Source organism: Struthio camelus, chromosome W (genome assembly GCF_040807025.1).
Source record: "Struthio camelus isolate bStrCam1 chromosome W, bStrCam1.hap1, whole genome shotgun sequence".
In the NCBI taxonomy this organism is placed as follows: domain Eukaryota; kingdom Metazoa; phylum Chordata; class Aves; order Struthioniformes; family Struthionidae; genus Struthio; species Struthio camelus.
Window position 1 is genome coordinate 64928485 of NC_090981.1, and position 24463 is coordinate 64952947.

Here is a 24463-nt window from a genome sequence, read left to right on the forward strand (position 1 = left end):
CAGCGCTTGTAGCCACAGAAGCGGTACAAAAAAAAAAAAAAAACCACACCTAGAAAGCCAGTTTTTCTGATGGGTTAACAGAAGAAAACGAATCCGTATTTCAGTAGCACCAGCTGACTTCGGTAGAAATTTAAACATAATTATGACAAAGGAGAGCTCTCCTGCACCTTAGCCGTCAGAGGTGCATAAGGACAGTCGTACATGGAAACAAACAGCATCTAAGAGATCAAAACAACTGTTTGGACACAAAGTAGAGGCTAATGCTTTTTTTCCAGAGCACTCATGTAGTAAGCTCCCCAGAGCAAACAACAGGCGCTTGCTTACGCTGTCTGTTAGCAAGCTTCTGGCTAACTCCCGACAACGAATACTGCAAGGCTTTAGAACGGAGGTGCCTAAACACAGAGGCTGAAAACACGTCAGCTAGGAAATAATTAACAACAGCAAATTATAGGCCAAAACTCTATTTTAAGCACGGCAACTGCCCACAACTTAAGTACTTAAGTACCTACTTCGACATTTAACACATCGAATATTTATTGGCACTAAGCAGACATCTCAGAGCAACAGGTTTTTTTTTTTTTTTTGCTTATATGCAAGCTTGAATTCTTCTACAGCTTTGCATACAGTTGGCTCAGATAAGAACGGCACAGAAGCTCAAAAGTTAATTTTAAGCTTCCAAAGGTTTTAGACCCTCATTACCAGCAGGCAATTGGTATACATGTTAGGCACGCAAAACTGGAGAGAGAATAAACTCACTTGGCCTAGGATCTCGACGCAGGAAGAGAAGAACTGCCTTGTGGGAGGGTTGCGCTGGGTTTCATCACATACATACTCCACTACTGTAAAAAACAAACTAATTCCAACCTTCTGAATCGCTGGCAGAGGCTGCACCTTGTAGATATTTACTAAGGCCCTGTTTAAAAAAAAAAAAAAAAGCAGATTAAACTTAAGTATGGAAATCAATCTACGGTAAGAAAGAAAAAAGGTTTCTTGTCAATGTACGGCAATTAAGATGGGCACTTCAGCGTTACAGAATAATCAAGCGAGGTTTATCTTAAGTAATTTCACTACCTTCAATGGGTACCTCCAAACCTCACAGTCTCCATAATCAGAGTCAGAAAGTGATCATTAAGACAGTATAGTTCAAGAAGAAAAAATAAAAAAAAACAAAAAAACAAACTACTACTCCCTCATGTGCTTAGGCCATCTGAACTACATTTGTCCTGCAAGAACACTTACCTCACTTTACTTGTTAACTTAAAAGACTCAGTAATAAAAGAATGAAAAAAGGATCAATCTTTTCTAATGCACTGTCAATTAAGTGTTTTATTGAGCTCAAATCAAACCCTCCGCAGTCTGAGTCTGAATAAATTACGTTAAAACAACACTGGCAGAACATGGAATTCCACAGATGTAAATCCCAAGGACTGGATCATGTAACAGAATTCTTCAGGTTAATGATAAGAAAGAGCAAGCAGAAATAGCTGCTGTTTTACTTGTAGAGCAAGTATGCCTTGTAGGTAGTCAACTACATTTAAAAACAAACCAACAAAAAACAACAAAACCCATAGTTTTCCAACACCATTCTTCTTGATCTTCTAGACTTCAGCTAGAAACTGGGATGAAGTCTTCAGGAGGCCTTCAGGAAGAAAAGGCCTTAGGCTAATCTATTCATTCACCCCAAAAGTCAGATTATATAGTCCTCTTCTCCACTGCAATACATTTTGAAAAGTTGCTACGATTGTTTCAGTCATAACTCTCATCATCACAGAACTACCTTCTCTACTATTAGAGGGAATGGCCTACAGACACAGGTATTAAAAACGACTAGTTATAGCTCACGGCTGATATAGCTGTGATATAAGTTGGCTATTTCTCAGAATTTTACAGAGCATCCCTGGCATTACAAAACTTGCTTTTACAGGGTTAGAAGGGCTATTCTAATGCAGAGCACAATCAATTAAAGTAGAATCCAGTGTCATGTGCCACGTTGAGGCTGAATTACGTGCCATGTTGAGGAGTTACCTCTTCTGATAATATGTGGAGTTGCTCCTTTAGAGGTCTTTGTTACAAACATACAGGTCTCAGGATTCAGACTCTGTTGTCCAGCCAAGCTGATACGCATTACCAAGAGCACACAAAGCACATTGTCACTCCAATACACAGAAAACTAAGTAAAAAACAACACTGCCTAAAACAGTGTCTGAACAACCTACGTTATAAAGTTTTCCACATGTACTGCTGCTTCCACAACACCCAGAGAAGGTGGCTTTGTAGCTTCTGCTTGCAGCTGTCTCACTTCTTTACGCAAAGCATGAAGCTGCTGGCTCACTGCTTCGTTTTTGTGCTTCCCTTCAAACTAAATGAGAAAAAGGTATTCATTTCAAAATAATATCTCCTGCTAAAATTCATCCAATGCTGCAACTAATTGCAAAAATGAGGCAGAGCCCGGCAAGCAGCTCAGAGTATAGACCGTTTTCCCCAAGAATTTTGATCAGATTTAGTACGTTCTGCCCAAGTGCTCGTTCTGGGCCACGATCCTATTTAATTATCACATGGTGATATGATCTATGCCTTTTATGCAACACTTAGTTCACAGGGACTGAAACTTAGAGGGGATCAAGATATTCACATACTGAGCAACATTCAAAAGCTTCTGTAAACGCTTTCATACTTTTGTTCTTATGAGCGAGCATATTCCTACGTTTCACACATCAGGAAGCAGCTGAGAGCAAAAGCTGAGAAATACAAACTTCACTCAAGGACTGACTCTTCTGCAGCTGATCTGCAGCTCCTTTTGAGCAAGGATCATTAGGCGTTTAAGGGTACATAGCACCACCAAACCAAAAAAATCCACTCTCATAACCATTTAATCATTTCAATAGCCCCAAAACAGCCCAAGAACAGAAACAAAGCCATGTCTCTAACCTGGACTGTTAGAAGAGCTGCTCCCTGGCAGCCTTTATTTGAACTTCCTCGGCACTCCAAATGGAGGGTGATCTGTTCTTCCCGGTTGACATACAGCTTCGGTATTGTGTCCAGTATCTCACTATTGAGAGCAACATGCTGGGATTCCCAAATGGCTGCAGTTCTGAAAAACATTTATTGCTAAAGTTACCAAAGTCTTTAGCAAAAACAGTAGCGCTAAGAATTTAAAAGCAAGAGGTAGGACTTCAATGTGATGTGCTATACAAAGACACGTGACACTCTTCTAGAAAAGATAAAAGGTTATTAAATGAAATAGAGTTAAGTTTCAATGTAATACTACCTCGAAGTATCAACAAGTGGCTTAAAAACAAAAACTACTCAAGTCTGCATGAGTTTTGTTTTTGTTTTTTTTTGAAGTGATTCTATTACAATCTGACAGGAAATTAAACCATAGACAATACAACTTCTTCATCAGACAGAAAGACAGACTGTGGGATGATTCAGTCAACAGAAAAAAGCCCACTTAAAATCGCTGCTGGAAGCATTTAGATACATCCCACCTTGGCCTTCGGTTTTTTTTTTTTTGACCTTGTTTTTTTTTTTTTATATTGTTACTAACCAACTACATTGGGTGAGACTAGCTATACATTCACTAGCGCTCTTTGAAACTCTGAAAATACTTCAGCTGGATTCTCTTAGCAAGAGCATTAAAAACAGTCTCCGCTCTTTCATGCGCAAAGTTAACAATGCCAGAAATCAGATTTCTCTCTGGAGGGCTCCACTGCCTCAAATAACCATCACTGAATTTGTTTAAAAGGGCAACTAAATTCACTGTCAACAAAAACCTAGGCTAAGGGGAAGCTTGGTTTTATGAAGTGTTCCAAATAAGAAAAGAAACTGCAGATGTTAGATGTGAGCTGATGTAATCTCAGTCATTAGATACAACTTGCACAGTCAACAAAAGCAGTGGAATAACGATATCATAGCCAAGTTAAAAACACGGGGCCAAGAAGCAGAAATTAAGTACTGCTAGTCTTATGCTAACACTACAAATAAGGCTGCTATAAATGGCAACTGAAAGACAGCTAGATACACTAGTAAGGCAGAAAAAAAACAGCTAAGTCTTACTTGGCATGTTGCTGCAAGATGTTAAGGTCCATGCGTATAAGCTGAATTGCTTCTTTCTGACTTACTAGACTGGCAGAGGAAATAACTGGCACAGGAGCTTTCACTGGCTGAAGTGGAAGAGGGGGCTTGGGAGTATCAAACTTCTTCAAATTATTCATTATTCTCTCTTTGGCTAGAAAGGAAAGTGGAAGCACGTTTTGTCAACAAGAAAAATTTAGAAACAAATGAAACTAAAACATTACTTAAGAGAATTCTGACTTTTTTTTTGTGCATGAAGCATGTTTTTAACAATGGACAAATATTTATTTTCCCCAGGATTCCTCCCTTTTTATTATCACTGAGCTGATCTTTCTGTTTGCGTTTACCAAGTTTATTTCACCCAGCTCATTTTCATTCACTAGCTGCCTTACACACCATGGGAACCCAGGCCCCACTGCTTCTCTCTGTTTCCCTCAACCATTCCTACTCTCTATTCCTCTTATTTTCTACTTCTTACCCCATTATTTTTAGTTCATCTGACAGACGCTCCTAGTGCCAATCTGTTAAGCCAAAGGCATCTTCCTTCCTCTGCAGCGCTATGTTCCTAAAGGAACCAGGACTTCCACACGTTAATAATTCCCTCCACCCCAGCTTGGTTAATGTTATCCTTATCTCTTACCTAATAAAGGGTTAGTGAAATCCATTAGCCCTACGGAAGTACTAGGGGCTGCATGCGATTCGAGCTGAACCTGGAGCCAAAGGTTTAGGGCTTCCTGAAACTCATGGTGTATGAGTTCAACGTTGACATATTCCATCCACAAATCCTGAGGCACAGAAGAATCACATTATCGTGACCGTTTTGTTCATTACCACATACCATAAACCCATCCCAGTAGCTGGGGCACTAAAATAATTAAATCAAACTAGAGCCTCTGGTTTTAAGTCACAGTAGTATATTACTAGGGGGGAAAAAAAAAATCTAAACTACAAAAGAAAAAAACCCACACAACAGAAGTCTTATATATATAGATAAGCCATGAAAAGCATTCATGACCCTTAGAGAAGTCCGACAAACACATGTGGTCTAAATTCTAACCAACTAGGAGAGAGAGGAAGAGACAATTAAAACTCCTCTCCTTTTAAAAGAAGCGGAGGAAACCAAATTGCCTAAGCATGAGTAACTAAAATCAGAGTAAAGCAGGCTGCATTTCAATACTCACATATACTGCAGAGAACAAAGCAGAAATACACTAGGAAGCACAAAAAGAGGCTCTTCCAAAGCCTCCCTCTCAAAGCTCTTTTAACTATTAATCTCTCTTCAGGCCGAATGGACAGAATAATATACACTTCCCACGTGCTAACTTAAATTTGATCCAGACTTCTTATAAACTGCCAATGTGAGCAGACTTGTGCTTCCAGTCTTTTGTTATTTAAAGATTCAATTTAGATAATCTCTAAAGTTCTCTGAGAAAGCAAAAAAAAAAACAAAAATTATAGAACAGTACAGAATAAGGCATGTCTCAATGAGAACAGAGTCAAGAAGCCTGCGCATGAATGCTGACTTAAATGTAAAGCAAGGCAATTGGGACAGCATGGGATTTTTAACAAAAAATGTTAGAATTGTAAAGCTACCATACTTGCCATGGGCATAGCAAAGACCAGTGACACTAAGTCTCTCACACTACTAAAGAGCATCCACTTTACCAAGAGAAGTGAATTTTGGATCCCAGATTGCCAATGTTATAAGCACTTCACCTGTTGATTCTGCATGATTTTAGCAAGTCTATATGCATCATACTGCTTCGGTAAAGAAGGAATGTACGTGTCTCCTTTCTGAAAACTCTCTTCTTCTAACCACAACACAAAAACATTACAAAGCCTGAGAAGAAAAAAGGAAAAAATAAATTAACATGAACCTTAATTGCAGGCACGTGCAGAGCATATATTACACGGTAGACTGATTCTAGGAGTTAAAGTCAAGGCAACAAATCATGCTGTAAGGTGACAAGGTTCAAAATTTAGATGTTTCAGATGCTCTTAGTTCAGTGGAAAGACACTATTTAGAAAATACAAAGGGCAATAACCAACACAATTTTTAAAAAGAAAAATATTTATTCTAAATAGCATAGGGGACTCAGGACAGGAAACGTCTCTTATGTCAGGAAACTACATCTATAACCCTATTCAAAAGGCCAATGAAGAAAAAAAAAAAATGTTTGAGCAAGTTTGGCTCCTTGCCCCACCGCTTCTCTAGAGAGCCTGTTCCAAAAGCTCACACCTGCAATGAATTGCTACACCTTCTAACTTCTTTTTAGACTTAAGTTCATGTCTGGTTTATTCTCAATTCCTCCTCTGCTAACACTGTATTACATATATAAATATATATAAATATAAATATAGATATAGAGATATATATATATATAAAACATATATATATGTAATACCACACATTTTATTCGCTGGCATTCACTGCGCGTTTATAGCGAGTAAATACATCCCCTCTATCCACTTCTGCTTACCTAGCTCACAAGCCAAGTTTCTGGTCATGTTCCTCAACTAAAACAAGCTTTTTCCATTCTAGTAGCTTTTCTTTGCAGCTATTTTAGTTGGAATTTATCATTCCTTCTCACTGCTGTGCAACTCCATACATAGTATAGCAAACAATATTTAGCCAGCGTCTAACTGATGAATACTACGCATTCATTCATTACATATGTATTGTTTTACAGCAACCGGAAAAACTTTGCCCAAAACATACTAGAATCATTTTAGTCTTTTCCACAAACAGGTCATCCTCAGTCATTCACACAAATCCTTTTCCCGGTCCTTTCTAACATGCATTCCCAAACAGGCTGTAAGGTCTCGGGTCGATTGAATGGCATTAAATCTTCATGTCGTGCTATTAAATACCACTAGCAAACTCATGTTTTATAACCCAATATAATTGATGAGAAAATAAAACTGGATTGGTCCCAAGATTCAGCCCTGACAAACTCTACCAATATTTCCCCTCCCGTCCAGCTGGCCGTTAAACTTCCTGAACATAAGATTTACTTGGCTGTGGAGCAGTCTGACTTTCTGATGGAGTAGGGAAACCCTTTGAAATGAAAGGCTGACAAAATATTAGTCAAACTATAGCCAGTGAGCATGTCTGGATTATTTTTCATATAGGACTGAAAAGGATTTATGGTTTCCCTTGTTTGTACAGTATCTATTGACTGCTGAGGAGGACGCATTTAAAAGCTTAAATGTGTATACGCAAGCCCCCAGAACCAGGGACTCCTTCCAAATAATCCTTTCAAAGATAGTTTCTTGAAAAATCCAGATACTGTAACACGGCAAATATTTTTAAGGTAGACTTCTCAAACCAGAAATCTCCGTGTAACAGAAAAAAGAAACACGGACTTCAGAACAGCACAGTTAAGGCTGCAGTGTGCACGAGGTACAAGGCGCTGAAAAACAGCCAAGTTAAGACTGCTGACAAAAATGAGTGTTCATCAGCTGAGCTGCAGTGACCGACCACGTGCGTCATCTCAGCCCACTCCAGCACGAGGAGACGCTCTTTCACAAAGCTCTTAGTTAAGCAAAGTCATATCACTTTCCGGCTGGTATGTGCAACACTGACTGCTACCGCAGCTCAACTTCAGCACAGCAACTGGGCAAACTGCACTACCTGAATCATGCGTTAAAGTCCCAAGTTCACTGGTGATGTTACTCAGACATAAATTGGGCCCTAGTCCATGACAAACAGACACAGACAAAGTAGCACATTTACAGTGAGTGATACACATATAGGTAGTGGCTATGTCTAAACAAATATTTGACCAATATGGGGACAACTTTAAAGAGCAAAGCTCTCCCAACAGGAGAGTGACAACTGTATCAACGTTTCTAGTAGTAAAATCAACCCCCTCAAACAAAACAAGTTGCAGCAACAGAAGGGCAGACTTGACCATGACTCCACGCTTACAAGAAACGTCTGCGGTAAATCTAGCTCAGTCAAGGGTCACGTCCCTTCGCACCTCCCACTGCTAAGATTATGCTCGAGTAATTGCTCAGGTCGTTGTGGTGGGAAAGGTTTTCTCTACCTGACGAGTTCCTTATGCAGTTCTGGGGAAGTCAGGTAATCTGATGAGCAGCTCCCCTTCTCCGGTGATCTGTCACTGCCATCTGCAGGGCTGTCCACTCTAAGTGCTTTACTAGCAGCATGGTGAAAGTCTGCTACCTCTATTAAGCGCTGTTTCATTTCATTTAACAAACTAATATGAGCTGCACTCTGGAAAAACTTTCTTCCAATGCAGCCATCTACAGGTAACCTAAAAAAAGGAACAAAGAAAGCTCAGTAAAAAGCGTCAAATCAACAAACTGACTTTTGTTTAAAGAAGTTGCTGGTACCCGCCGCTTTCAGGTGAGTTCTTAGCATGAACCATTTACTAATCTCGCTTACGACGCGACACACTAGCGCTTGCTATTCTGCTAGAGCCTTTACGCTCAATGGACTCACCCATACTGTGGTCCTGGCCGGTGAAGGTAAAGGAGGAAGAATTTCTGCCAGATTAGTGGCATGAGAGGGTGATCAGCAGGAGTAGCAAGGGCCTGGTGAGCCCAGCGGTAAATCATTAGCCTCTGAAGGGAGGGTACAATGGGCAGCTTCAGCTGGGTCTGGGCTTTCTGCAAAAAGAACATTTTCAAACAAGTGTCCCACTGCAATTCCCTGTAACAGGCTGTTTTCCATGGAAATAGATATGCAAACCAAGGCACAAGTGTTCTCCAGACTAGTTCCCAAGGGCTCAAGACATGTGCCAGCCAGCCTAGATGTAGCCCAAGAAAACCCGTTTCCTTAAAACTTCCAGGTTAACTTCTTCATCAAAAGACACTGAAACAGCTGTGAGCAAGGACAGCCCAAAAGTTATACTCCCAGACTGCAGAGCTTTGGTTTCAACTTGCTTCACTCCAGACTTTCTAACTGAGTTTGGGCAAGGAACATTGCAAATATGGTTTAAAACACATCAGACTTTGTGCCTTGTTAAGGGAGAGACCTGAACAGTTCTGAAAGTTTTGGAAAATAATTCGGACACACCCGCAAGCAACCAAATAGAAAACAATAAAAGCCCAGCTTTGTGTGAAATTCAGATCATCTGAAAAACACTCTTTGAAATATAAGGAGTCATTTTCCAACCTGTAAGATAAAGTATCTACACTTCTCATCTCAGGGGTATAAAATAAATCCACCATAGATCAAAAGGTGTTCAGATGACCCAGGAAAAAAAAAATCATATAAAAGTACTAATTACTGAATTAAGTTTTCTGTAAACAATGATATATTAAGACCAGACATTTACCTAGTAGCTTTTAAAGGCACCATTCAAAAAAGTAAAGGAAACCGTGCCAGAGGCATATATTCTCCTGGACAAGCCAAGCAGGTAAGGTCTTAAATAGTTATACTTTTGTCCTGGTAAGAAAAAGTGCCTAAAGAAAAACTAAACAATCCAAGAGAATATTTTCCTACAGCAGTTTTCTATAAGAGAAGAGGATAAACAGTTCTCTCACCTTCAAAGCTTGATCAGGAGTTAAGGCATTAATAACCAACTCCCCCTCCACGACTCTGCGAAGCTGTGAGTCTTCTTCAAATATTGACTCCATATTTAACACCACCCATGAAAACCAGACCTGTACAACCCAGTAATAAAGGAAATACTGATCACAAAACGGGGCAGGAGGAGGAGGGGATTTTTGCCGTTTTCTTAACCAGAATGTTTTTTCCAGATTCTCATTAAAGTTGCAAAAGCGGTATCACACGAAGACACAAAAAATCAGCAGTTTCCTCCCTGTCTGCATTCATCTACTCCCTTTTGTATTCTGTTCAAATTTGTGCAAGAAAGAGGAAAGCAGGTTTATGGGACCGTACATAGAACTATCCAGAGAGTTCTAGATTAACTAACCTAGTCAAAGATCATATCAAGGTCTCCCCTCTCCCACATGCACTACACATCTCCAGTTGGGATACTGCCAGGTTTTTGTTTCGTTTGGTTGGGGTTTTGCGGGGGTTTGTTTGGTTTTTTGGGGCTTTTTTTGTTTTGCTTGAATGAGGTACAAAGAAGAGAAAGTGCCTAATATCCAAAATACTCATCAGAAAAGAACCGATCTAATAGTAGAGTAGGTCTTTGCCTGTTTTCCCTCATTAAGCGTGTCAGGAAGAAATGAATAATATTTAGTATTAATTTTTACTAATATATCCAATTATATGAATTCTTGGACACAGATCAGATTAAAGCTTGATCAGTGAAAAACGTCCATCTTCCCTTTAGCGTAACAAAGTCGCAGAATTAGGCTAAATTAGGATTTTATCACAGGAAAACTCAAAAACAGAACTAGGGAGAAAGAAGGAACAAGAGAACATCTGCAAAGACTTGTGACAGCAGTGAACAACTCCCACATATTGCTTATGTCGGGAATGTTCCTGCAACACCATCACACCATTTACCTGAGAGGAATTTGCATTGCCCTCAATGAACGAAGGTGTCACATTGCCTGCCACAATCCAGCTGACAAGCGAAGACAGCAAACCTTTGTCACAATGATAGCCTAAAGCATTCTGCAAGGAAACACAAAACACCGGTTTCTGTGAGGACCCAAGAGATGATTTACAACCTACAAAAACGTCACCGCACCTTAATCTAGGTTCCTTCCTACATCATGTAGCTACTTCACAACCTTCATTTAGAAAGCCATCATTGAAATGCTTGCTTATACTTCCTTTCTCATAGGTGCAAATATTCTGTTTCAGTTTGCCACTGTTTGCTTTCTCGGCAAAGGATGTTCTAAATACATCATTTGTTCTAAATATAGTATTGAACACATGAAATCCACAGACTGCAGATTAAAATGCTACGATAGAACACCTTCAAATGAAACCTGTATTATAAACAGGTTTCTATTATTATTCTTCAAATATCAGCTACGTCATTAATCTTGACCTGTTCCAAACAGACCAGAGAGCACAGCCTCATTATCAATCATCAGGACTGCGCTGGTTACACTTAAGGAAAATATATTCACATAAAATATTAGAATGAGCAACATGCAACTTGACCACCAGCTCAACAGCCACACCAATACACCACACCCATTTACCTTGTGTTGTTGGTAGAGCAGCTTTTGCACACAGTCTTCTTGACTATATTGAAAAGCAGCTTTACATAAGTCATCCAGCAAGAGCAGCGTTGCCCTCTCCCTGTGCCACAGCTGCTGGCTGGTGAGCACCTGAACCCAGAACTCCAGTACTGCCGCGGACCCCACTCCGTTCGGCTGGCTGCTTAGAAAAACGTGAGTCTGCCAAATTAAAAGGTAGAATTACCAAGAGCTTGCACCTTCAGGTAAAGCGTAAGAATTTATTGAAGAACTCTTTAGTTCATATGAAGCTGTGGGCCTATCCTTAAAACAATATGATTTTTACCTGAGCATAAAGAGCATTGCTATAAGTTATTTGCCATCTCCAGCCTTCAAGCGAGTTGCTGCAGCCTAGAGATCTGTGAAGTTTTTGCAATCAGCAAAATAGGTACAGAGGCCACGCACAGGACCCTCTGCAACCTGCAGGCATAAACAGCACCTATTTCTGAAGCGTTCCTGCAAGAGCATTTCCCAGAGCAGATGTGTTTCCCTTTAGCCCTTATCCCTCTCTAACGTTAGTAAGTCTTAGTTCATGATCTGTTTGCACTAGAAAAATAAACTACTACTGTTTTCTAAGCCAGTAATGTTTTTCATATCTTGACCATAAATCAGTGGTCAAAAGCAAAACTTTCGAGTGCTAGTATCTGCTGCATTCCTCAAACACAAGTAGGAAAGCAGCGTTATAGTCGCATTCCTTTTTTTAACAGAGTTTTGATCTGGCATCTGAAAATCTGTTTTCCAAGATAGCACATCTGCTTGACATGCTCAGAGTCATATGGATTGCCAGATTTAGAGTAAGGATAGGATTCCTTCCCTATCCCCCTCCCAATATCAGACTGGTACAGACCTTAAGTGTTCTCTACTTCCCTCTGAAACGCTGAAAACGGTCATCTGTTAAAGCAATCCCAGAAACCCAAGACACCATTTTTCCTGTTCTCGAGGACGCAGTTTAAGCCAAAGCGTTTCAGGAAAACAACCCCAACTCTGACCCTGACACAGGATATTCCGTGGCTGCAAGACTGGCAGATTCAGCATCCATTCTGACTTTAAACTCTAAGCCAGTCAAAAAACCCTACCGCTGGTGGTGGAGACAAAACACTTACCTGGATCATACTACTGAGTAACTTAACATTTTCTCCATAGCTCGCTCCTGTCAAGTGCTGTGTCACCTTATGGGTAACCTGCTGGGTCACACCTTGAGGAACTCCACTATCCAGGTGAAGGAACAGTTGGATGTTAGATAAAAACCTGGGGATGTCAACAAATTCAATCAATTCTAAAATTTCTCCTACAACATAATATTCAGAAGAGCTGCTTCTAAAAAATTCAAAATTTATATAGTATGCAGCACAGCTCAGCAGCACTGGTTGACCCCCAATATACAGGGCTTGGCTTCAAAACCATGCTGCAGAGTATTAATTGCTCCACTTAAACCATATCATAGACATAGTATGTGCAATTCAAGGCAGCTTGTAATGCAAGGCAGCTTATCAAGACTGAATACAACCACAACATGCACACTTGCACAAAAGTTAGGAAAAATTTATATGAGAAAGGAGTCTATGCATTGAAGATTATCTACACAGAAGTTACCTTGCACAGAAAATTATAGCTGCAGCACTGCCTGCTTTAGAAAAAGAAAGAAAAAAGAAAAAAAAAAAAAAAGAGGCATAGGCACATTCAAAACTACTCTGACATTAACAAAATAACTAAAACCTATCCCATAAGTATTTGGAACTGTAGGGCATTCCCAAAACCCATGAGAACTGAACAATGACTAACACAGCAAAATAAGCCTTCTTGCCTGACCTAACTGTACAGCAATGTATCTTGAGTTTTCAGACAGCAAACAGCAGCACATATGTTTGACAGCCCAGAAATTCACTTTCCACCTTTCTGGAGAAGACAACGCTCATCATAAAAACGTGGTAAACCCGAACAGAGGTTTCAGCACCACGTTAAAAAGCATATCCTTGTCAGTACTCCAAAGCCGCAGCATGCTCAACAGAACAGCAGTAACTATGTGACAGAGGCTCTGTCAAGCTAGTAACTTAAATGTGCCGCAGACCGTTTTCTGGCACTGAATCCAAGTGGCATCGAGCAGCCTGCCCATCCACTATTAATCCTCGTACCCTCCAAAAGAGGATGGCCCCATCAAGGTTGCCACTCGGGAACATTTCTTAACCCACTTTAACACCCAAATCCAGCTCAAGAAATTGTTTGGGAGACTGGTAGGTGGACCAAGTCAAAAGTGCACCAGGGGACCCTATCACTAGTTTACCAGGACAGACAGTTGAGGTCTAGCTCAACTAGACCTCCCAGCTGTTGCTCAGCTTACCACAATAGACACAGATAAACAGGCGACATTCTTTAACTATCCAGCTCATCTAAAGACAACCGCTCTTGTCAATACAGCTGTCCTGAGATTGGTTTTGTGGCACAGTGGCACTGTCGTGAAAGACATTTGTACACGTGATGTCAATAGCCCAGGTTTCCATAACTGTGTCATTAACCGGAGCCAGTGACAAAAAATAACTTGGCAAACCAGAAGTTCTTCTAGTCACCTGTGTCACGTTCACACTAGATGCAAAACCCAGAATGAAACATGATACGTTTAACAGTTAATCTTAACTTTCACTTTTCTTTAGCGATAAACATATTAGGAACATATCATGCTTACTGTTCATTCTTCAGGAGGTAATACTGGCAAGAGTAGAACAGGGGTAAAATTTTATCCAGCACATGGACTACCGTTCTCAGATATCTAGACTGGACGAGTACACCCAAAAGAGAGATCCCTTCGACACAGAACTTCTCAACACTGTCAAAACAGAAACAAAATAAATAAGCAAAAGCATAAAAGTTGGGTGACGGAGCACTGAAACAGCTTGCCCAGAGAGGTTGTGGAGTCTCCTTCGCTGGAGATATTCAACACCCGCCTGGACGCCATCCTGTGCAACGTGCTCTAAAGGACCCTGCTTGAGCAGGGGGGTTGGAGTAGGTGATCTCCAGAGGTCCCTTCTAGCCTTTGCCATTCTGTGATTCTGTGATAAGGACTATCAGCAGCAAGAAATAGGGTTTTTTTTGTAACCTGAGATATACAGACATTCATATTCTTTATACATAACCTTTGAAGTCCTAGAGAGTTAAATCCACAAAGTTTTTTCTTCAGTTTATTTATCACAAAAGTGATAAGATCAGCCTTATTGTTCACGCAGAAGAGGAATGTCAAATGATTCTTCGCAATGCCAAATAGGGTGATTTAAAAAAAAAAAAAAAATCAAAATTAAAGACATTCCTTGTTTTTCTCTGTGTTCAAAGTCACAAACCTTCCACTCTCAAACCACAACAGCTTCATAATAATCTCAAGTTACTCTAATACTATGAAGGGTCATAATACGCAGATGACAATCTTGGCCTCAAGCAATGGCTGGGGTAGGAAGAACTCTAAGACAGTTTCTCTTTGAGGAGTAAAGCAACGTTCCACGCAGAAAACATAGTAGTCAAAACTCTAAATAAGAGGAAGATAACTAAAGTGATCGGATTCAGAGAAAACAGACCTGAGAGAGTCTTTGACAGAACTCTGCCCCTGTATCTGTACCTTAAGCAAACAGTACATTTGAGTCCAAAGAGCCTTATCTACAAACCAGCTGAGAGCACTCGGAAAGACTGTGCTGGAACACTGTTAGGGCTAGGCAGTTCAGCATTAAGATTATAAAGCTCTCAATTTATTGCTATCAGCATGAGTTTTCTTCCTCCTCCTCACTGACTATCCTGCTAAAAAAAAATTGAACTGCAGGACAAATCTTTCAGCAGATGCGGTTAAAAGTTATTCCTGTCCACAATGGTCACACTAACCCCAGCAGTTTCAGTATTTTTTTTTAAATCACTATTTCACCCAAACATGCAAAAGATCAAAATCACTACTAGCAAAATAAAGGAAACGGCATGCTGTTCAAAACTACTGTCCTTGACAAAAGCTCAACCCTTTGCATCAGAAGCCCTTTATCATCTTTAAAAAGGCAGAGAGATGTTAACAGCCCTTAGTTCATCATTAAGTAGGATGCTCAGCAGCCAGGGCTGGGCATCCACTCAAGGCAAACACAAGAAAGCACACTTACCTATGACCTAGCGTGGTCATTGCCAGCGCCAGGTAACAGCCGATAGGGATGACTGCTTTAACAGCCTTCAGGAGCGGGTGAAGCGTGACCGACTCCGTCATGTCGGGCACACTGTCAGATATGGGGACTGCAGGCCGGCCCTCCTGCACGCCACGGTCATTTCTGTGAAGCTTTAACCTCAAAATCAAACCCCATGCCCACTGATTAAAGGAAGTCTCTGGTGTTTCTCCGTAACGAACAATGCTGGCTAAGTAGGAGACCTGAAACAAAGCAGTAAAACAGGAATGAGAGGAAGCACAGCCATGCTACAGCAAGTACAGCACTAGTCTAGGACGTGGGTCAGCTCAGATGAATTTCCTCTTCTAACATGACCCTAGATCAAAAAAATTAAAAAAAAAATTAAAAAAAAAAATCAAAGCAACAGTCATTATTTTTCAGACCCACTACGCAGCACTGCCAGTTAGGTTTACCTGAAAACCCTGTTTCTAAGTTCGTGTTCACCCCCAGCCCTTTTGGTAAACTCTATCAACCTACGCTGTTTGACCAAAGTTTTCCACACTACATATCTGTCTTGGATTCAGTTTTATTTGTACTTAAAAATATATATTTTCATATGTAGCATTATGCACTACTTACATAGTTCAGTAATGCTTTTCTATATAAATGTATAGGTATATTTTCTCTCTATATATGTGTGGCATTTATATTTACATATAAACATAAATATTTATATAAATATATATTTATATTTACACATAACACACACACACACACAATGTTTAGTAATGCTCAAGACCACTGGTGGGAAAAGAAAAAACACACAAAAATATCATCTATCAACCTGAAGACTAAAATCTGCCAGGTTCTTCTTGGAAAGGAAGCCTGTAATGTAGATAGGAAGAGTCTCTGTATTTATTGGCGAGGTATGTTTGTCTGTTATCGTGAAAAGTCTGTCTGGATTTGAGCACGTTTTAAACCTCTGGGAAAAAGTGTTGTACACACTCTTAGAGAGCAGCGTGAATTTCAGATCTGGAAAACACTGCAGAGATTTCATCCTCCCTGAGCAGGGAGTAGAAGAATCTGAACAGAATTTTTACTCAAGTTGCAGCTATAGGGCTCATGCAAGTCAGCACAGACCTAGCAATACAGGTGGCAACCACAGTCGAAATGAGCCAAAAAAAAGAGAACTCATCTAGCTGGCACAAGGCAACAAGCAACAATCAAGTAGTACAGAGAAACAAGACAGGACAGAGCGGAGACAATAAGGAACAAAGTGCGGGAAGAAAAGACTGGGCAAAAACACATAGGAGGAGAGCAGAAAACGCTGTACGATACTGAGAAGACAAAGCCTAACACAACGCTAAGAGCTCTGAATAAATAAATTTAAAAAAGCATTTTGGATTTAACATCCAAGAAAAAGAATTTTTAACCTTGACCCGTCTATCCTTCCATTCCCCTTCTGTAACTTGGGGCCATACCTTCCTCAGTCAAGCGTGTGCTGTAAAAATCAAAAGGGGTCTCGTCCCGCAATTTTTCTATCATTAGCAATAAATTATTCCCTATTATTCTGAAGACTGAATACCTGTTTTATGCTTTCAGAAAGCAGCCCAGCGTATGGTTTCTGGGGGAGATATTTCTGATACGCTTCCAGGACCATCAATGCAACTTCAGAATGGACAGCTGCATCCAGATGAAGAGCATCCTGCTAGAACAGTATCACAAACTTCACTTTATTTTAAAATCACATCGTTCCGTTGCACTAAACAAAAATAAGCCTTAACCTGAACAGCCAGAAAGAGGATGAGTGCTGTAATACTTAGCAGAAAATTTGGCCAGTAAGAAAAATTCTGACCCAACACTGAAGGATAACGAACAGGCATTGAGCATTACAAAGCTCAGCAGCTAAACTATTTCCAGAAAAAGTGACCTTAATAACCAGCTCATGTACCCTTTGTGAATTTATAGTAATTAACACACTATCTATGGATCTTTGGGTTAAATCACTTAGTATAAAGACTGGAAATCTCACAAAACAAAGAAACAAAAAACCCACCATCCTACTACAAATTGTATCAAAATACTGGAATTCCTCTTATCAATTACCACTTTAAAGAAGTGTTTTCCCCATAGCAGAGGGCTCCAACCTAACTCTTATCTCACAGCAAAGATCTCACATTTAAGTTTTCTCAAGACCTACTATTCCTTCCTTTTCATGCCTGTTATCAAGAAACGAGGGGCAAAAGTAAAGCAAGCTTCACGTCAGAGTATCAGCAAAGGGAAGAGTTCAGTACAATCAAATGCATTTAGTATTCTGTGTATCACTGTACTCCTATATCTAGTCTTTTAACACAGGCAACAGGACTGTCCCAAATTCATTTCTGTTTCTCTGGAAAAACAATTGACCTGGACTGAGTCCCGAACAGATGGAGCTCCCAGAGTAACCCATTCTTTTCCAGGCTTTTAAATCATGCTCAGGGCTTTGCATCTCTTCATTTCAATTATGAGTTTTTTTGAATTGTACAAAGTATACCTGCATATAATCCTTCAAACTACAGTAACACCAGTGTCATACACACCTCTCGGAGGATTCCTCTATATCTGCACTATATCTGCAGCCACGGATTACCTTAGTCAAGTGACTCACAAGAATTGTCCCATCAAGCTGTTTCCTCTTGTTTAGAAAGAGGAAACTCCTGCTTAAATATCGCTTTTAATCTCAGCTGCATCACTATGGAAAAGCGACACAAACAAATCCTCAGGCAGAACGCTAGAAAATCATCGCTAAGCCTGCAGTGCCATGCCTTCAAGTGCGCGCAAAGCAGCTTATCATACCAAAAGCATGCTATTTTAACTGTTTTCACAAATTCATAACTATAGTCTCAGACTGAGTAATACTTTTTCCTCTCGAAAACTGACCAGGTGTCACGCCTCCTTTTTTTGTTTATTCATTTTTAATACTTACATGTTCACCAAGTCCCCAGTTTAGACCTTCCAAGATAATGCAGGCTAGTTTATTCTCCACTGTGGTTAGGCTGTTATTTAATAACCAGTCACGAATCAGTGCTATCTCAGATGAAGAAGGCTTCCACAGGTGCAATGGCAGTTCTTTAAACAGATACAAAGAAACCTTTGAGGACAGAAAACAGAACAAAAGGCTAATTGGTACTTAGTATGAAACAATAATCAGCACTAAGCCTTTCTACCACACACTTAAACAGTGATATGATCCAAAAAAAAAAAAAAATCAAAAAAAAAAAAAACAAACCATGATTGACAGCTCTTTACCATGATCCAGGCACACCCAGCTGTATCTTACAACACTGCTTGGTACGGTCTCTTCCCAGTTTTAAACAGGTGCCTTCTTTAAAGGACAGAGGCTAGCACTTACCATCCCAACTTTTTCAATGGTGTCTCTAACTCTATCCAGCAGTACAGAAATAATCTGTGTATGGGTGCTGGCAATTGCTCCCAGGAGTTCTCGACCAACTTTTGAAAATGTCTCTCTTGTGGAAAGACTAACGTAGGACACCTGAGAAGACGAGCAGAGAGAAGCTACTCACTATGGTTGGCCTTCACTGACAGTGCGATATTCTCTCTTCTGGAGAGCACAGAACCAAATTGCTCTTGCTCATCCTGCACAACATGGCTGATAAGTGCAAATGCCTATAGTAAAACTGATTATCCTAACATCCAAGACACCTTATGAAATTGTTACGAGACAACGCCAAAAACAAAGATCAAAACTGAACATATGAACAGTAACAAAAAAAAAGAGAATATACACAAGGAATTTCAGAGCTACAAGTTAAACCTGAGAGAGAAGAATCAAGCAAAGAAAAGTTTTTTTGTTTTTTTCCATTCTGGTTTGGTCTACAGAAAAGCTGTTTTTTCTCCCAAAAGAAAACAAGCATTTTAGGATATTCTAATTCAGTCTTAGATTGTTCGGCCATGAGACCAAGAGAACTACTTGCAAGGTTTATAAGCTATGGAGGTGAGATATGCTTCACACTTTTCATTGCCAGAAAGACTAAGAGCATGTTCATCCTTTTGCTAAACAGACCAGTAACATTACTCACCTCATATATCTCCAGAACAATCATTTTGATAAAATCCTCATCCACATCAGCCCACTTGGTTTGTGCCATCTGAGCAAATGTGGTAAGCAGACAAATTTCTTCTGAGCAGTTCATTGATTGGAGATACTTTTCAAAACTTTCAAGGTGCTCCGGATCTAGGAAGAAAAAAAAAAAATGCACAAAACAAACATAAATGAAGTGCTATAGGAAGTATATCATCAATACTTACTCGTTTATTCACAGTTCAACCCCAGAGAAGGGATCAGAGACAAAGAAATTCTCATCCCTGGCGGTCTGCAGATTAGTATCTCTCTTCAGAAGTGACTGGTACCAGCTGTTTTGAAATACGGGGCAAAAAAATACTGTAGTGTGTAGTGATGGAACAACGTGCCCACATGCTTCAGCAAATATGGCAGGAACTCATGATGAAAACTAAGACTATTTTAAGAACAGGTAGAATTTAATTTTTAATATTGACTATGCAATGCTGATCATTCATAGGAGGACCTGCTTGGATCTTTTTGCTTCTAAAAAAATACTGCTATGGTTTTAGCTTCCAATATATATTGTAGCAATTGTATAGACTAAAAACTGAATTCCTGCATATAACTTAGAGTTAATTAGCACTACAGTCACGAGAAGATGAAAACTAGGCACACATCCAAGCGGAGCAGAGAGGTTTTGATCAAGAGACTTTGCCAATTCCACATACTATGATTTCAAGCAGCAAGTAAACTAGGGAAACCATTCTACACTGATTACAAAAGAGACAGTACTGAAAGCATCTAGCCCTGGGCCTCAGTTACATCCAAGAGTTGCATGGAAAGATCACTTTCATTTCTCGAACTCAGTGAAACAAAAGTATGGAGCAGACTCTTGGAAAATACCTCTGCAAAACAGAGAACTGAAGTAGCACACAAAAGATACAAGATGCTCTTGCTTGGATTCAAGACAAGTCTCTCCTCATAACCATTATGGACATGTTGCAGGTAAGTTTTAAAATAGGATAGAAAGAAGTAGCCAAATGTAAAAAAAACATTTCTCTCCATTCCTCCCTTCAGAGGCTACCACAAAACTTGAACAGCACTTTAAAAAGAAATTGTCTTCAATTCATTCCAAGTAAACTAAGTAACAGGGTCTGCGCTGAAGAGCAAAGGAAGTGTTGAAAGCTGCATTTGGGCTGTAAAATAGCTTGGCCAGTGGTCTGCTTCCTCTGTAGTGTAACATACCAGCAGAAATGGTTTACAGTGGTCTTATCACAGCAGTTGAACATACAGAAAAAGTACTCATTGAGGTACTCAACTATTCAATCTGCACAGCAGAGTGCATTTAGCATGCTAAGATTAAATACTTCCACTTCGGTTACGTTCTTGTTTCAAGTGCCTTCAAGAATCTTGCAACTGTACCCCAACGTGAGAGGGTCAGACTTAACAACCAACACATCTCATGAAGAAGGGCGCTGGAGAATTGTGCAATTTAAGTTAAGAGCTTCTCAATAGCAAGATAAACTAGATTTTTGACACGTACATGTGAGAGGCAAGTCACAAAGCTGCAGCAAGCTCTGTCCCATCCACTCATCTCCCCTTTCTTCTCATGTTATCTTTTGCCTTAAGAGTAGAAGTCAGGAAGTTCATTTTTAAGGTAGTGGATAAGGACCAAAAAATATATATATATATTAGGTCACCACTGTATAAACAGGCATAGCAGAGTGAGCCAGAGAGCAGGGAAGGGGCAGAACACACAAGTCATGAACAACCCAGTGACAGCAAATGTCATATAACCTGCCATCACTGTAACCAGGGTCTTCCACAGACTCTGCTCTGCAGGCCCTAACGCCATCCCCACAAACTCACGTCAAGCTGCATCTTGGGACTGAAGGAAGGGGAGAAGAAGAGAGGGAAAAAAACAGGCTCTGTCTAAATCCTCCTGCCTCAGAGCAGAGCAATGTCATTTTCACCAAGCAGTTGCTACTTGACCCAATTTCCTTTCTCATCTGCCTATTCAATTACACAACAGCCCACTGTTAAAGTTGAGAGACCCTAAAAATCAGTTGCCCCTCAAATCTTGGTAATTTCCCTTAAACATGACAGTAATGAAGCTGGACAACATTTCTGGTTACAGTTAAGTTCTCAATACCTAGTGCAATGGAAGCAAAATGACAAAATTGTCAATTCTACATTTATGAAATTTAGGGAGAACAGACATTCGTGTCCACACAGATGTCAAAGCTCAAGGAAAAAAAGCTATGAAGTCATCGCTTACCAATGAAAACGTGTGTTCCACAGTAAATTTAACACTCGTCCCTCTCAAGAACACCTCAAGCAATTAGACTTCCGTGATTTCCCCCAGGGCTTTATTCTACATTTGGCAGCTCTCACAGTCCAGAGGTTGCCCTAACAACTACGTTCCACCGCTTTATTCCATTTTATCATGCTGATTCTGACCGTCTCTTAAAAACAGCTATTCTCCTGCCTTTACATGTGCGAGCCTAAAGCTTTCAACAATGACCAAGCCTCACTAGCATCTGCAGATGCACCACTGTCAACATTTCTCAGAGTTAATTCGGGAGATGAAATGAATAAAAAGGGTCTCCCTGCCTCGCCTCACAAGAATGTTAACGCCAAGGACTATTAGGGTATGATTTATGGGAAACTAAGTCAGCATTTTATCATTAAATGTCAGTCAAAAGATGGTATTTCAGAAGATTAGATGGATTTCACTAAAAGTATTGTTGATTTTCCCTGTCTAGACATTTATGAAAAATACCAACAGGCTGACATAACCCAGTAAGGAGAATGAAGAGGATAAAAAATATCCTGCATCAGCATACCAGGGACTTCAAAACACAGAAGTTAGCTAGATGCAAAACACCGCTCATTACTGCCAAAGCTACAATCCACTGCATCGTATTATGCTCTCTTTGTTTGAGACATCAGCACTTCATAAAAAGTGCATAGCTTCAGTCTTGTTATCCCTGTCCTAATCTGCGTAAACTGACTTACACGTTTGCTGAGTTTGCACAAACATAAGAAATATGCTCAATAAGCTCTCAAGATCTCTTATTGTCTTCCGCTTCCCCATCAAAAAAATTTCTTTGTGTGGCAACAGCTATCTGGGCTACCAGCTAGCTGAAAAGTAAAAGCAACCAGGAGTAAGATTTTTTTTCTTCCATCTGATAGTCCCAAGAGGGAAAGAGCTTGTGAAATGGGGAGTTACTGCTTTGTTTAGCCATCTCCCTGTCAAACAAGTCCTGAAATGTTTTCCACGTAGAAGGCAGCAAAAGGAAAATAGCATTCAAGTACTTTGAAATAATCCTGCCATAGCTAAAGCCACCACAATTACTGCAGAGATCAAAGGACATAAGTGAAGGGGAAAGAACGGATGGCGCACAGAGCAAGAAAAGCATCCAAAGAAGATATGAGATAAGGGCAACATGCATAGCTATGAAAAATAACAAGCAGAACTCCAACATAATAAACTACTGAAGACAAAACTGTTAAGTTTGGGGGGGGGGGGGAAGAGGACTGGTGTATTTATATGACTAAGAACAGTCAACAGCTCACAACCGAAAGAGAGCTAGAAGGGATACAAAATTCCATGTCTGGATTTAAAAACTCAATCTCCAAGTAATTTTAGAGATCAAGATGGCACCTGATACGATTATACACAAAATGTACCTACTGCTTGGCATTCTTACAGCTCTCTGAAGCAGCCAGTAGTAGTCACTGTTGCAGAGAGAAAAATCAAAAGGACAGTAAATTTCAACCTATATGACAATTCCTGATGAAATGAGAATTCAGTCAAACTGGTGCTACAATCCCACAAACCGCTTCAAGATACTTCTGAGGCCTCTGGACCAGTCATGCAGCCTGAACAGAATTAATGATGCAGCAGTAGCTGAATCAGTTAAAACTGGTTCTGAGCAAAGGGATTCTACCTTTGAGCCTCTGCTTGCAGTCAGCAGGTTGTAGAGTAGAGCAGAGTTTTTCCAGGTGCTCGTTCTCCGCGCAGTGCATGACGAAGAAGAGCTTCCAAAGCATGTTGCTGGATAAAGTTCCGTAAGGCATCTCAGACATGAACAACCAGACTCCCAGCCTGTTGGATTTGAAAAAGCAGACAGAAAGTGTTTTGTTCTGTCCCAACACTTGAAAAGGAGACACATGCCCAAACTCTGCCACACAACAGAATTAGGAATGTGAGAATGTGTCTTCGCACCTCTTTCTAAGCTGATCTCATTCGGAGCTAAGCAAGTTCCCCTAGTCTGATCCCAGGGATCAAGGCTTTTAAATCCCTCCCTATCTTGATACTACCAGTAAACTGAAAAATCCTGCATATTACAGACTTATCTACATTATTAAGAGTAAATATTAAAGCTCCTGCAACTCCCAGCTTTAAATATCTATTCCCAGTTTAATTATCTAACTCCGCCAAGCCAAAGCCGGTTTCCACTGAAAGAGAACATCAGGGTGAAGGAACTGATTTGGTGTGACCTTTTGCCAAGACACTCATTCCAGGATATCGGCTTTTCAATGCAGTATTTTGGTAGCAGCCTACCTTTTGGCCTTCAGAACATGTAGAACAGCTCTAAAGAACAGCTCATCAAACTCTAGTTGCAATTTCTCCACAGAGTAGGGATGCGCTATTGATCCGTATTGTTTATTGCAGCTAACGTATTGGGCCCAGTGGTCACTGACGTGACAAAGTGTCATCCTACACAGCAGAAATAGAAGAAACAAGTTGCAGAAAGATCGTTAAGTACGTCACCACAGTATAAAAACAGAGACACGTGCAACTAGACTAGTCTAGTTACAAGATGAACAAGTTCAAGTCTCTACTCTCTAATTTCTAAGAGGCTTCCATATAAATAACATGTACCTTCCCCACCTCTTCAAGTAAGTTCAGTCTATGAACTCCAGTGCTATCCTTTCTTGGTTTGGCAAACAAACACCACGTACTCCGTTATACGAACTTAGTTTTTTCCTAATTAACTTTTGAGCCTTAAAGCAATCTTACCTTATAAACTTGCAATACATGCAAAAAACCCAGATAGGAGTAATTATG

General features: G+C 40.1%; 1 protein-coding gene across 4 annotated transcripts in view; it reads right to left on the bottom strand.

Moving 5' to 3' along the window:
- LOC104138532 (ectopic P-granules 5 autophagy tethering factor) overlaps positions 1-24463 on the bottom strand; it is a 57737-nt gene that overhangs the window by 20199 nt on the left and 13075 nt on the right. For 3 of the 4 annotated variants that reach the window (XM_068926193.1, XM_068926195.1, XM_068926196.1), the window contains 20 exons: positions 23957-24112; positions 23340-23497; positions 19403-19557; positions 18715-18855; positions 18289-18453; positions 16909-17031; positions 15327-15586; positions 13886-14026; positions 12309-12453; positions 11170-11367; positions 10520-10630; positions 9586-9705; positions 8540-8706; positions 8124-8351; positions 5791-5914; positions 4715-4859; positions 4057-4228; positions 2929-3091; positions 2217-2359; positions 757-913 (listed from right to left, as the gene is read on the bottom strand). In XM_068926193.1, coding sequence (XP_068782294.1) covers positions 757-913; positions 2217-2359; positions 2929-3091; positions 4057-4228; positions 4715-4859; positions 5791-5914; positions 8124-8351; positions 8540-8706; positions 9586-9705; positions 10520-10630; positions 11170-11367; positions 12309-12453; positions 13886-14026; positions 15327-15586; positions 16909-17031; positions 18289-18453; positions 18715-18855; positions 19403-19557; positions 23340-23497; positions 23957-24112 — 3172 coding nt within the window. The remainder of the gene's footprint in view (positions 1-756; positions 914-2216; positions 2360-2928; positions 3092-4056; positions 4229-4714; positions 4860-5790; positions 5915-8123; positions 8352-8539; positions 8707-9585; positions 9706-10519; positions 10631-11169; positions 11368-12308; positions 12454-13885; positions 14027-15326; positions 15587-16908; positions 17032-18288; positions 18454-18714; positions 18856-19402; positions 19558-23339; positions 23498-23956; positions 24113-24463) is intronic. The other variant, XM_068926194.1, reaches the window with a different exon arrangement.